The sequence below is a fragment of the Juglans regia genome, chromosome 8 (assembly GCF_001411555.2).
Source record: "Juglans regia cultivar Chandler chromosome 8, Walnut 2.0, whole genome shotgun sequence".
Lineage (NCBI taxonomy): Eukaryota > Viridiplantae > Streptophyta > Magnoliopsida > Fagales > Juglandaceae > Juglans > Juglans regia.
Genome location: NC_049908.1, coordinates 24,715,432 through 24,731,353, shown reverse-complemented (window position 1 = coordinate 24,731,353; position 15,922 = coordinate 24,715,432). Strand labels below are relative to the sequence as shown.

The 15,922-nt window shown below is 35.0% G+C and overlaps 1 protein-coding gene across 1 annotated transcript; it reads left to right on the top strand.

The window, feature by feature from the left end:
• Positions 1–331: 331 nt before the first annotated feature.
• Positions 332–2,797, top strand: LOC109010690 (cytochrome P450 84A1-like). Its single transcript, XM_018991583.2, has 2 exons — positions 332–1,315; positions 1,715–2,797. The coding sequence occupies exons 1-2, from the start codon at positions 395–397 to the stop codon at positions 2,336–2,338; spliced, it is 1,545 nt and encodes a 514-aa protein (XP_018847128.1). The 5' UTR covers positions 332–394; the 3' UTR covers positions 2,339–2,797.
• Positions 2,798–15,922: the final 13,125 nt, after the last annotated feature.

Genomic DNA, 15,922 nt, shown 5'->3' with positions numbered 1-15,922 from the left:
ATTGAAACCAGGCGTTGGTCTTTCAACAAATATTTTTTTTATCTTTGTTCTAATTATCATCATAGTTTCAATAATAATTAATTCCTCAATCATAGTATAGGGCGCCTATGGTTAAACTTGGAAAGCATTTAATAGTATCTAAAAAAAAAAAAAAAATCAACGTGGGACCATTTTTTGTATGATTAAAAAACAAGTAGTTGTGTTCCTAGAAGATGAGAATGAGTCTTAAAAAAGTAAAGAGCGTGACCGAATTTATCGAACAGTTTTCCACTTTTGAGCAGGTAATCGGCAGGAGCCACAAAAACTAGTATATAAAGCCTCATAATATCTCCTCCCAACCTAGCAACATTTAGAGTTGCATTCTGATCTCACGCACTGATCACAAAAATCAGCCATGGATTCTATTCTCCTCAAAGGGTTGGAACCTTTTTCCCTGACAGTCTTTTTCATCGTCCCCTTACTGTTCATGTTGGGTCTGGTTTTCCGTATCCGCAGAAGGCTGCCATATCCACCGGGGCCTAGAGGTTTTCCGATCTTTGGTAACATGGGGTTGATGAACCAGTTAACCCACCGCGGACTGGCCAAGTTGGCCAAACAATACGGCGGAATCTTTCACCTTCGGATGGGGTACTTACACATGGTGGCCGTGTCCAGCCCTGACGTGGCGCGCCAGGTCCTTCAGGTACAGGACAACATCTTCTCCAACCGCCCGGCAACCTTAGCAATCAAGTACCTCACCTACGACCGCGCCGACATGGCCTTCGCTCACTACGGTCCCTTCTGGCGCCAGATGCGCAAGCTCTGCGTCATGAAGCTGTTCAGCCGTAAACGAGCGGAGTCGTGGGAGTCGGTACGTGACGAGGTGGACTCGACTGTGAGGATCGTGGCGGCCAGCATCGGCAAGCCTGTGAACATCGGGGAGCTGGTGTTCGAACTAACGAGGAACATAATCTATCGGGCAGCGTTCGGGACACTGTCGCACGAAGGACAGGACGAGTTTATTGGGATACTGCAGGAGTTCTCCAAGCTGTTCGGAGCTTTCAACATCGCAGATTTTATTCCTTGGCTGTCCTGGGTTGATCCCCAGGGTATCAACGTGAGGCTCGCCAAGGCTCGACAGTCTCTGGACGGATTCATCGACAACATCCTCGACGATCACATAGCGAAGAAGAAGAAAATTCATGGGTCGACGGCGGTTAGTGAGGACAGTGATATGGTGGATGATATGTTGGCTTTTTACAGCGAGGACGAAAAAGCTAGGGAGTCCGATGACTCCTTCACACTCACCAAAGATAACATCAAAGCCATCATAATGGTAAGAAAATATATATTCATATCATTATAACCTTGAAGAAAAATAATTCACAAATCAGTCATCGAAACACTTTTAAGTTCTGTCAACCAATCATAATTCCTATAACCACTGTCCCATAATATTTGAGACTAGTTATATATTTTTAAATTATTATCTATATATTTTTAATCATAAAAATAAATTCATAAATTAATATAATTTTATGTAATATATGAAATTTATTTTACGATATGGCGTATCACCTCGAATCAATCAATTTACTTGTCAATTAAACATTTATTTTATATATATATATATGTAATTGATTTTAAACTATTAATGCGCAATAAAACCAATAAATAAGAGGATTTGTTCTAAACATGAATCATCTTATATAGTGTAAATATGCAATAAGTGCAGGATGTAATGTTTGGGGGGACGGAGACGGTGGCGTCAGCAATAGAATGGGCAATGGCCGAGCTTATGAGGAGCCCGGAGGATCTAAAGAGGGTTCAGAAAGAGCTCGCCGACGTTGTGGGTCTGGACCGGCGAATCGAAGAGAGCGACTTCGAGAAGCTAACTTACCTAAAGTGCGCTCTCAAGGAGACTCTACGCCTCCACCCACCCATTCCATTACTCCTCCACGAGACCTCGGAGGATGCCGAGGTTGCCGGGTACAGAATTCCGGCCAAGTCCCGCGTCATGATCAACGCATGGGCGATTGGCAGGGACGGGAACTCGTGGGAGGATGCTGAGACTTTCAAGCCCTCGAGGTTTCTTAGAGAGAACATGCCGGACTTCAAAGGGAGCAACTTTGAGTTTATTCCGTTCGGCTCTGGCCGGAGATCCTGCCCCGGCATGCAACTCGGGCTCTACGCGCTGGACTTGGCCGTGGCTCACCTCCTCCATTGTTTCACATGGGAATTGCCGGACGGGATGAAGCCCAGTGAGCTGGACATGAGCGACGTGTTCGGACTCACTGCGCCGAGGGCGAGTCGACTCATTGCAGTACCCAGTAAACGGGTGGTGTGCCAGCTGGATTGAGGAAAAGGCCGGAAGGGGATGGAAACGAGTGGTTTGGAGCAAGCTAGCTCGCTCGGACATATTAATGCACATGGGATAGATCAGCAATGAAAAGGGTCAGAGGTGATCAATTTGCATGGCTTTTTTTTCTCTCTCTCTCTCTCTCTCTCTCTCTCTCCTCTCTTCTTTTAATTTTAAATGTCAATCTTCTTCTTTCATTTTGCTTTTATTATATTTGGAAAGTGCAAACACAATAACCGATCGAGAAGGTATCAGAATTGAGAGGATTTCAAATCTTCTTACTCTCTGGATAAGACCGTACTCTTTCCTTTGATTTTATTTTTGGATAAAACCCAGAAATAAATTGTGAAAATTATATCTGAAAAAAATGAAAAGAAAGCTTTGTCTTCTGTGGTTTAGCTCATTTGTGTTTTCAAATTGCTTGTAATTTCCTCTTTCGATCTCTCTTTTGTTTCGGCTCGAGTACTTGTTTTGACGTTGGTGATAGCTAGCTAGCCTGATCTGGTATTTTATGGTTTTCAATATAGGAATATTGAAAACCATCCCACCAGCAATCAAAAGTCAACAACAATCGCACTCCTAGGTCTTAATTTGATCCACTACTGTTGCGTTCTTAATAAAGTTCAAAGTTCATGCACCATTTATATATATATATATATATATATATGGTTGTTTGCTCAAATAGAAATAATTTAACTATATACAGATAGCATAAAAGTAAACTCATAAAAAACAGAAGTACATGATTTGATGTAGTACGTTAATTAAATTGTAAAACTACGTATTTTTATTATAAAATAGATCTAACGGATTATATGAAATTATGTCATTATGCGAGTTTATTTTTATGTAATTCATTCATCTGTAGCTCTTCTGATCATCTAGTCCAAATATGCATTCTTTTTTAAGTTTTTGAAGAACCCTATTGGCATTTAGATCTTAAAATGCAATAAGAAATTGATTTTTCTAAAGTTTTGATACAAATTCAATGATAAAATTAATCCCACAAAACTTACTTATTAAGTATTTAATATTATTTTACGTTGGAGAAATTACTTTGCGTGGCATCCAAAAGTCATATTTTTCTTACATGATTTAAAGTCCTAATTGGGTAAAGAGATCACCTATATGCCGAATGAACTGTTTGGCCAACTGAACGTCGCTGTCACACTTTGTGTTGAGAGAGCTGGGGGATGTAAATGCAGGAAGGTGTGGTTTCCTTGGGTGGGCCGGTAAAGCGACGTTGCCGTTTCAATTTCTAATTTCCATTTAATAATAATGATAAAAAAAAAGAAAATAGAAGAAAATTGCTGGACAAAATAATAGCTAAGATCGTTGCAGTAATGTGAATGATACACTTATAAAGTTCGTACTCATAGGCCAACCAGAAAAAAGTTAGGTAAAATTATATAATAATTTTTTTAGGATAACCTAATTTTTTTTTTTTACAAATTCTTCATTATAAAAAAGAGTAATATTATTTTTTTATTGTCTCATAATATGATATTAGATGATTAAAAATTATTTATTATATTTTACTTGTGAATCTATTATTTAATAACATATCATATGATGATAAGATGATGGTTAAAAAAAAGATGATGAGCAGAATATATTTTTCTATAAAAAATTAATATATATAAGCCAAGTTAATAAAGCTGGCTGGGTTTGCCCCTTTTCCCGTTGAATCGACTACCGAACAGTTTGCATGCCTGCGCCGGACTACGAAATGAATTAACAACTTCATGCATAAGAATAGAATGGGAAAAAGCTGCTTGTGTTTTGTTTTTTGGTCTTATTCATTTGGGGTAATAATCATGTATTGAGGATGGGTTAAAGATACAATACATGATCTGTCGTTTGGATTCAGAAATGAGTTGAGATGATTTGTGAATAGTAGAATAAAAGTTAAATTATTTATTATATTTTGTGTAAAAATTTGAAAAAATTGTAATGATGAGTTGAGATGAGTTGAGATGAGTTTTGAATGCAAACGAATATACTTAAATTTTTGAAATAAATGGTGATTGAACAAAAGTTACGACCATATCTTCCATGATGGTAACAGATCATCAAGAAACAGGCCATGGTAGGTCACCAATCGTTTCTCCCTATATATCTAAGGGATGAGTGTTCACGACTCATAGTGATTTGTATTTTTGAATGGGTTAGTAGTTTAGAGCTTCTTTTTTTTTTTTTTAATAATAAAAAAAAGAGTTTTCCCATTCAATTTTGAAGTTAATTTGAGTTGTTCTGTCAACCTAATGATACACCATATCTAGAATCGAATTGATTGTACGAGTGAGATCAGTTAATTTTTCACATGATTAGTCGTATCCTAGTTTGATTTTTAGCAAGATAATATTATTATTAGTAGAAAGAAAGAATACGAAAGAGGAAGATCAAGGTGGAAAGACATAAAAAACAACCACCTTAACTAATCCATTTAAAGTAAACCTAATTAGTCAACTTATATTCTTGATATTATTATCTTATTCTAAAAAAAAAAAAAAAACAAATCCTTTAGTTTTGACATGGTCGATTGAAATGGTGGGTTCAACTTCATCGACAAGGTCTCGAATCAAGGATTTCGATTTGGATTGCTCTTTTGTTTAAAGTGCTCCCTTGTCACCTTCTCTTGCTACAAACTACTTTTATGGATCAAAGGTTTGTCTGTGGCCCTGTGATTTTGCATGCATGCATTAATGTCAAGACTGGACCATGCAAATGCATTAATGTCAGGACTGGACCATGCAACAACCACATGCACTGCATGCCCATCGACAAAAACTCCATAATAGTAATTATACACTATAACACAATTGAATTTTTGTGACGGTTTTAAATTTGTGAAAGTCCTGAAACAATCACTAAAAATCATTTTCTGTGATAGAAAACCGTCACTAAAGGTGGACGGAAAATGGTTGTACGTTCAAACTATATTAATGTTTTGTTCAAAGGTAACTTAGAAGATGTCGTTTTCGAATAAGTTCGTGCGAACGTATAAAATGTTATGTTTGAACATTAAGCCCACTTACGTGTGAACGTGTAAATTATTCATTCAAACGATAGTCATTAACGATCGAACACGAACTGTTTTAAAATTAAAAATGGAATTTCAAATTAAAAAAGATTGAGAATTGAAATATAAAAACACTATATATAGATTAAATGATATTTTTCATTACATAAAGTAAAAAAGAAAAATAAATATACTAAAATATAAATACAAAATAAGATAAAAGTGCAAAACACTCAGAACAAGTTGTTTACAAATGTATGAAATTCCTCAGTCAATGTGTTGATCTTTTCATTTCAGATATTTAAATGATGGCCAACGTCGGTGACACTTTGTTGTACTGACACGATCTGTCGATTAATATGAGCAGTAATTTCTGAGGCCATCGCATCAACCCAAGTAAGGCACGCATCGAGCCAAGTAGGGGGCACATTCCCTGCAGTTGTACCCATTGGCTACTGACTAGTACTCCCACTATAGAGAGCAACACTGGCTCCAGACTAGGTCGGAGGAACAAGATCTAGTGTAGGCCCAAGCTCACACCAAGCACTCATCATTCCTTGCCAACGCTCCGACGATGTGAGGTCATGTCTAGGAGGTTCATCTGCTCAGTCAACCACTCCTCCGCTTGAGGTGGCACTCTCTGGTCCAGTAATAGCCCAGTAATGATCATCCCATATGGTAGGTTGTCAATGGAGATGATGCTTGCCTCGTAACTAATTCTCTCAAATACCCACAGTGGCAAGTTGACGGGTTCTCCACGTGCCACTCGTATGAGGAACAGTGCACGAGTCTGACTGAAGGTGGCCTTATGTGCTACATGATCCACGTTTGTTGCAACTATGAGATGCAACATGCAAAAAATTGTAGCAGCAACATTTGGGAAAACGTGTTCTTCTTATCGAATGTTGTGCGGTATCTCCTAGTCAGGATTAAGAGATCCTCATTGCGGTTGTCATCCTGAGGCTGATCAATCCCCTCGCCCTCCGATCGATGTACATCTCTGGCCATGGACTTGACTGGACCAGTAGATGATGCAGATGTGCCTACATCTGGTGCATCCTCAGCCTGAGCATCATCCACTGTAGTCGATGCCTCAGATACGTGACAGACCTCAAGTAGCTTGGCGATGACATCTGCCGAAACCTCAAACTGAACACCACGTATAGTTGCGGTGTGAGATGATGCTTCTTGAGGTATGGACAACATCTCCATGTAAAACTCACAGACCATGGAGGGGTATATCCTCCCCCTCAGTGCCCAGATATTGGTCCAACTTTTGGAAATAAAGACAAACCTAACACTCTTCTCCTCTTATGTCAGCTCGTCGAACTCATTGATATACACTTCGCGTTCGGCCATAACAATTCTACAACCTATCCGAGAAGTGCATGGGTTCCTTCCCTCCCCCATTTCCTAGTTGTTAAAGGATAAGCTTTATTCTGCAAAAATATATATATATATATATATTAGTATACACACACATATATATATATATATATATATAAAGGGGAACCAATTAAATTTGTTCTGAAATATATTCAAATGTAGAACTTAACGTTCAGATAATTATGTTTGAACGTTAGGAGGCAAAAGACCTACGAAACATTCTATTCAAACATTTCATGTAAATACATTCAAACATGCAAATGCATTCAAACGTATTTAACTTAACGTTCGAATGTTAAGACTAAAACGTCCCACAAGACCTTACATTCGAACATTTGATGTATACGAACGTTCAGCTTGAACGTTAGGATTCAAACGGCCAGAAAAACGTTGCATTCGAACGTTTTAGTGTATAAACGTTCAAACGTAACAGTAAATACGTTCGGAGTACAAATGATCGTTCGACTCAGCCATTTTCAATGTTCTCAAATAGGACGTTAATCTTATAATGGTCACTGTAAAAATGAAGTATACACTGAATGTAGATTATCTATGGTGGCCATTGGCCACTCAGTGGCCTAAAAATCAAGTTACAAATTCAGTCTCAAATGGGTTTCGGTTCATACTGCACCAAAACTCCCTAAAAATGTTAAAATAAAAAACACAATCAAAGGGAGAGAGATGAATACTAACATTTTACATGACGATTGTGGTAGCGATTGACAATGGAGTGTGACGAATTCGATAGCTAAGTGCGACGGTTCAAATTTTGGATGTGAGTAGAAATGTCGTTCGATGTTCGGACGCACAACATATATATAAGTAACGTGTGAACATTACAACTAATAGGTTTGAACGTTACATTATTTCCCACACTGTACGAACATGTGTTGTAAACGTTTGAATGTAAAAGGAATGAATTTTTTATATATAATATATTTATATGTAAATATTATATAGAGTATATTTTCCCAAATATAGATCAACTTGGGAAATACTATATGGAGTTAGTACATATAGTAATATATACTATATATATTATTTTAATATAGTAATATATAGTAATACAATAAATAGTAATATATATTAACTTCCTTTATGAATGAAATGAAGTCTACTTCCTATATAAGAAAGATAGTAATATATATAGTAATATGTATACTAATATAATATACATATTACTATATATATAGTAATACTATATATATATATATATATTATATACTATATTACTGTAAACTATCTAATTTAATATAGTAACTATATAGATTAATATACACTATATAGATTATTATACTATATAACCATAAATTATATACTATATACATTACTATACTATATATACTATATAGTATATTACCATATATACTATATAACATATTACTATAAATACTATATACTGGATTATTAACTTTTTTTATGGAAACTCGAAGCCGGTGCTCATGCGTAGGTGGTGGTGAAACTCAAAGCCGGTGCTCGTGCGGAAGAGGTTGGCGGCGGACGCAGAAGAGAGGGGGTCACGGGCAAAAGAGGAAGACGCAGAAGGGGGGATGTTGGAAGAAGCAGGAAAAGAAATGTGATGAAGCCCTAAGCTTCCACTTGCAAACATGATGGGCCCATGTGTTTCTTTTTGCTTTTTATGTATTTGCAGTTGTTGCTTTGTTTTAGGTAAAAATAAAAAGAAATAGGTTATTGGACTTGGTGTCCATAGCAGCAGAGTCTCGTTCCTCCTTTGGGAGGAGGTGAAAAGATAGTACTCCTCCTCCTTGGAAGGACGGAGGGTGATAGTACTTCTCTTCTTTTGAAAGAGAGGTAGTTTTAGTTTTGTTTTTACAGAGCGTTCTTCTCTAAGACAAACCTGAAGGTTTGTTAGGAGAGAGTTCATAGAAGTTAAGACAATACCTGTCACAGAGAAATTTGTGTGTGAGGGGTGCCCCAGAGCAGATACGTAGTTTGGCTTGTAGTTCGGGTTTTCCTTGTATTGATAAGTCACAGTTATAACTTCGATTTCATTGAATGAAATAAAGTCTATTTCTATATATAAAAAAAATATACCGGATTACTAACTAACTATATAGATTACTATATACTATATAAATTTACTATATAAATTACTATACTTACTATATATACCATATACTAGATTACTATAGTATACTATATACACATACCATATACTAGATTACCATATATACTATATGTATATTTTTTGAAATCATAAATACTATATACTGGATTACTATACCATATACATTACTAAGCTATATAATTATATTACATATGATGTATAACTATAGTATATAAACCACATTTTAACATTAAATACACTTTCGAACATTAATAAAAATTTAGCGGGAACTTTTCTGCATTTATTCTATGTCATATACGAAAGAGTTAATTTAAACTACATTCACGTGTCAACAAAATTACGTTTGAATGGGGAATAATTTTTGTTTGAACGTTCTTACAAAAATTGCAGGACATTTCTCGCATTAATTCTATGGCATATACGGGGACCTAATTTCAACAACATTCACATGTCAACAGTGTTACGTTTGAACATGGAATAGTTACGTTCAAATGTTTTAAAAAAAATTGGCGGGATCTTTCCTGCATTAATCTTTTGGCATATACGGGGATCTAATTTCATTTACGTTTGCATGTTAACACTGTTACATTCTAACATTATGGTATGTAAACAGATTTGGAGGGACACTTAGTGAGATTGAAAATTTTTACAAAAGATTCGAACGTTTATTGTAAACATTTGAACTTTACGCCACTTTGATGCGACAACTTTGCATTTAAAAAGCTGCTGCAAAAGGGCGTTGTACTAAGCAGAACACCATCGTTCTTTTTAGTTTAACCTATTATAGGTTAAGAATTTTGAAAAAAAATTATAACACTCCAGACAAGTCTGGGCGCGTTTAAGAAATGGGGAATGCTTTTTTTTTTTTCATTTAGTGCTTGTGAGTGACCAAGAGAGAGAGAGATAGTGCTTGTGAGAGAGAGTGATTGTGAGTGAGAGTGAGAGACCGAGTGAGAAAGAGTGTGGCGCCATGAGAGAGAGTTAGAGGGAGAAAGAGAGGTTGAGACCGAGAGAGAGAGAGAGAGAAAGAGAGATTGGAAGGTGTGAAATTGAAGGTTGTTGTAGTGTTTATTCTGTGTTTATTATTGTGTTTATTTTTAAAGAATATTTGTTGTGCTTATTTATTTATTATGTTTATTTTTGAACTAATTAATATTGTGTTTATTTTGAAGGAATATTTGTTGGAGCTTGATAAAATTTGTGAGATAAAAAGATTGTGATTTTAGTTAGGTATATTTCTAACTTGATTGTGTGATTATATTTTGATTATATTATGATTTTTGTGATTATATTGTGATTTGTGGAATTTGTAGAATTATATTGTGATTTGTTGGATTTGTGAGATTATATTCTGATTTATGTGATTATATTGTGTTTATGTTGTGACTTATTTATTGATAATATTGTGATTTGTGGGATTATATTGTGATTATGTTTTGATTTATTAGATTATATTGTGAATTTTAGGATTATATTGTGATTTATGAGATTATATTGTGATTTTTGTGATTATATTCTGACTTTTGGGATTAGATTGTGATTTGTGGGATTATATTTTGTTTATGTGGTGATTTATTTTTTGATAGGAAATGATAGGAATAATTAAATTACATAAATTAATTTTTTGAATAAAGAAATTTTGAATAATTAGATTACATAATTTCTTAGATTTTGAAAAAGAATAACAAACTAAGATTAAAACCTTATGCCTAATTAAGAAACTATACTAAGATTAAAACAAATAAGTAATTAATAGTATAAGACACAACTTACATATCTAATTTAAATGTACAGCTTAGATTGATAAATAACTATATTAATTTAATTAATGGTAATCTTAAAATGCTAGAAAATTAAAACAATAACCAATAAAACAAATAACTAACTCCAAATACTATACTTAGAATAAAACATACTGAACTTCTTCGAATCCCTCAATTAAGACCCAACAATGGATTCTTTACTAATGATTTTGAAGAAGTTTAGTATAAATATATATTATTTAAATTTATAACCTTATTTATTTGGAATCAAATATATATTAAACACCTTACATATCTAATTCAAATTTACATCTTAGATTGATAAAAGTATGCAGGGAAATTGTAACAATAAAAAATAACCAACTCCACATACTATACTTGAGACAAAACATACTAAATTTCTCCGGAATTCTCAGTTAAGATCCAACAACGAATTCTTTACTGAGAGTTTCGAACAAGTTTAATATGAATATACATTACTTATATATTATAGCTTGTGTTATATTGCATGAATAATCTTAGACCCGTTTAGGAATTAGTGTACACTTAGGTATTCACTAATTCCTTAATTGTCCAGTGTGGACAATTGAGATTATATTATCTATATTGCACATTTTCATTACTCTTTCTTTACACGTTGAAAATGGAAATTCCGGTGTCTTCATTTGTTCTTCAGGTATATTGTTCGCAGGGTGACAATCCCTCTCCGCGACCATGTATATTTAGAGAACTATGGAGAGATGCTGCCAAAATTTATATTGACGTAGAGAGTACAAGAGTAATGAAACTTGTGCAATATGGATGATATAATCTCGAATGTGATAGGACTAACTACATTTATCTAAAGAATATGAGGAAATGAATTGGAGCATGTGATGCATATGCATGTGAAATTAGTTGTCATTATACTAATCTATAGGTTTTTTTTGTAGAAATGGACAAAGTTGGATGCGTCTTAGTGATAAATTTGAAAAAGACTACGTTTTGTATGCACGTTAAGTGGAAAATTTATTGATTTTGCTCGGACCTCTGTTGATAGTCGATGTTACATAAAGTGTCAATATTGAAAGTGCAAAAATCTGTGCGCTATAGGATTGGATGAAGTAGAAAGTCATATATTTGCGAATGGTATGGGTTTGAGATATACTCGATGAATATTCCATGGTAGGCCATATGAACAATCTGCCAATATTCCGCTCGGTGATTGTATTGAAATGAGGCACCTAGATGACGATAATGAGCTGGATGAGATGAAGGAGACGTTGTGTGACATTGGAATTGAGATGTTTATAGATGAAATTGACAATGATGCCTCGAGTGCCCGAGGGATTGAGTCAGATAATTTCTCTAGAATGTGGATAGATGCAAAGCGTGAATTTTATCCTGGCTGTATAAAACACAACAAAATGTCATTTATTGTGCGACTACTACACATTAAGTCGTTATGTGGGATGTCTACGAAGGCAATCAACACGGTATTTTGACTTATTTAATGAGGTGCTCCTTGAAGGTCCAGCTTTGCTAAAGAATTTTTATGAAGCGAAACATTTGAGAAATAGGTTAAGGTTTGAGTACAAGTCGATACATTTATGTAGGAATGATTGTGTGTTGTTTTGCAATGAGAATGAGGAAAAACAAGCTTGTCTCTTATGTGGAGAGTCAAGATGGAAGGGTAAGAAAAATATTCCAGTGAAAATATTGCGTTATTTTACTTCGCGATTGTGGCTTAACACATAGCCTAGCTCTGAAAAAATAGAAGGCAAGAGAAAATCAAGGTCAACATCCTCAATAACTCCACTAAGGGTGTGGATGATAGTGTGGCATTGCTTTTCTCCTATGTCGGAACACTAGTCCGAGCTTATGCGCCATTTATATGCGGTCATGGCGAGATGTTCCAAATAAGGTTAAAGATTACATTTGGAGTCGTGTACCGGTGAGTTTATATACCATAGTTTTTTTAGAGATGTTTTAGTTTCATATTTTTGACGCAATTAACTTCTTAGGATGAATTTGGCCATAGCGAGGAAGTACGAATTGTGAATGAGTACATTATTTCTACGTTACAAGAGACGATGCCATGACCACTTCAAAGAATTTGAGACGTTAGAAGTGACTGCTCAGACCCCTTTTCAAAAAATGAAATTAGACGATTAGAGGAAGTATTGTAATCTTTTCGCAAGTCCAAATTATCAAGTATTCTAGATTTTTTTCATGTAACTTATTTACATCTATATTGGTTTCATAGGTTATATTTAACATTGTTAATTTCTCTTGCAGCACTTAAGTTCTATCAATGCACAGAATATAACATCTTTGAAAATCCATCATCACGCCGATTCAAGGTCATTCCAATGCTTTGCTGATAAAATGATAATTACTTACTAAAATTTAGTCATTTTTATTATATTCTTTATTTAAGTACTAATATGATTTTTTAAAATTACTATTGTGGCCTTATTAGAAATGCGATGATCCTGAAAATTTCTTCATCATTCATATCTATGTTGTTACTCACACCGATGCACACAACGAGTGGATTGATCTTGTCTCCAAAGATAATTATGTAAGTGAGGTCATTTTGTGTGAATAAATTATGCCAACATGTGAATGAATATTATATTTTCTTATTATTTCTTTTAATATATTACCTATTGTGTGTTTTCTTCCTAATTGTAGGAAAAAATGATCGAGATGTAGTCAACCTTTGAGGAATCTTCTCCTAGTGACATGGACTTATTTACGCAGGTCATCGAGGCCAAGTCTAGTTTGGTAAGAGGTTTAAGACGTTCTTTCAAGCGCGTCGGTTCATCCTCCACAGTCTTGACTTCAAAAGTTAATAATCTTACGAAAGATTTAGACGCCACACGCCAATAAATTGAGTAGATGAAATCGAGACAGCAGGAGTTGGAGGCTTTCTTATTGCAACAATCCGATTTAGAGACACGTTTGTAGGAGCAACGAAGAGACCAGTAGGAAAGAATACGTATTGAAGTTCAAGAAAAAGTACAGAGAGAGATGCTAGTCCAAATGGAACGTGTTATGTTACTACAGTTGGATTGCGGTAAGCGAGGAAAGAAGAATAAATAAACCCTATCATTGTTCAAGACTTTTATCACCTAATTTTGTAACTCTCTAAAACATTTTCATGAAATGATACTATTTGTGGTGTAATATGATATAACTTATATGCTTTTCAATTTTATGAAATTATTAGTTCTGATCAGTCCGTTCGAACGTATGGTATTATGTTTGGACGTATATACTCTACAAACGTTCAAACTTATTCTATTACGATTGAGAGAATATTTCTTAATGTTTGAATGATTAAAAAAGATACGTTCGAACATATTTGTTAACCATCTGAACGTTTAATCCTTGACACTCGAATAATTGTCCAATAAAGTGCGAATGCAAAATTCAAACGTCACATCACAAACGTTTGAATGTAAAAATCAAATGTTTGAATGAAAAATATCTAATGTTAGATATTTATCATTTGAATGCTAGGTCGGGTAAAGGGTCGAACATTATTTGGTATATTCAAATGTACTTTCTGTGATTAAATTCGACTGTCAGAAAATCTATTCACGTTCGAAGGTTGCATCTCATGGCAGACTTCCAACCGTCACAAAAAGTGACTATCGTACAATAAACCGTCACAAATACTTTTTGTGAAGGCTTTTTGGTGACAGTTTCAAACCCTCACCAAAATGTTTCTGTGATAGTTTTCTTATTTTTTGTGACCATTTCATCTTTCACAATAAATGAAGTCTACTGTAGTGAGACAACCTGGGGGTCAGATGGTTTAACAATACATGTATCTTTGTTATTGATCACAAGCTAATTAAGTTTTGTGTCATTATTGCATGTTCAAGTAAAAAGGAAACAATCGAAAAGATGTAGTGAACAAAAAATATAACGTGTGAAGGGACCGTTATTTGATGCTTTATGCCTTTGGGTTTAATGGGTCACACATATGTCCTACACAATTGATTCGAACGCAGTATGTTTCAGGTTGAACAAAGAAACCATGTGCTTGGCCCCAACTGATTTTTCGACCCGACCCAAAAATACTCAAACCGTTTTAATGTTTTTCAGTTACAAAAATTTTTTACCTTTTTTTTTTTATTAATTTAATCGGTTCAAATAGGGTTATTACTCGATGCCCGAACGTATAACAAAAAACCCTAGAGATCATGTCGTGTACCTCTCTCTAGATCATATTGGGCAGCAAAGTTGTGGGGTAGCAATAGTGGGGGCAAAGGGGAAGAAGAAGGGAGTGATGTTCGTGATCGACTACACAAAGCCGATGGTCTAGTGGAGGATAAGATCATGGACATCGCCTCGCTCGAGAAATTCCTTTAGAAGCAGATCAAGGTTGGAGGCAAGGACAACACTCTCGACAAATCCGTCACCCTTCTTAACAAAAGTCCTTCGCTTTTAATTTGTTTATGGTTTTGGTTGTGCTTCATGTGAATCTAATGAATCACATGTTCACGGTATCTCGAGAGAAAAGTTTAGAATTTGACCTTTACGGATTTGGTCTTGAGCTCCCATTTTTTAGGTTTTTTACACTAGGACCATTCATATGGGCCAGGTTTCTTTCAGCACGGTCCGGAACCCGAATAATCGAGTTTCAGCTTGATCCAACCCGGGTTCTGGGCCGGGTATACCTGGGTACCCGGTCCGGAACCCAGATGAACATTGCTATTTCATACATCTATTTCTTACATACCAAGCAGATGCATGGTTGAAGTTGACCAAAAGACCTCGTTTCTTTAACTTTGTAGAGAGTCTGGAGGTGCTACAAGGTTACAAAGATGGTTGCTTCGAAGCTTCAAGAAGAATGGGATTCGGTCTTGGCAAATTATAATGCTAGTGGAGTTTCAGCAACACGGATCTCATATGTTGTGTTGAGACCTTTTCTTTTCTTTACTGGAGTTTCAACAATCCACATCAGAAGATTTAGGCCTTGTTTGTTTTAGAAAAACATCTCATTTCATCTCATCTAATCATTACAACTTTCCCAACTTCCAATACAAAATAAAATAAACAATTCAACTTTTTCAAATCCCAAAACAAAAATAATATTAAAAAATATATTCTAACAATACTTTATTCAATTTTTTAACTTTAATCTCAACTCATCTTATCTCTGAAAACAAACAAACTCTTAAATTAAAGAAATAGATTGTATGTAAAAATGCTTTAGAATTGTATTGGAAAGCTTGAACTCAAAAGGTATGCCAATTTCCTATCTTGCATTGGATTTCCTATTTATGTTGCAGACGCTTTATTACTTCCATCTCTAAACTTTGTATTCC

Coding starts and splice junctions, on each gene's coding strand:
- LOC109010690 (XM_018991583.2), top strand. CDS start 395: ATGGATTCTATTCTCCTCAAAGGGTTGGAACCTTTTTCCCTGACAGTC. Junction 1,316..1,714: donor ACATCAAAGCCATCATAATG/GTAAGAAAATAT, acceptor CAATAAGTGCAG/GATGTAATGTTTGGGGGGAC.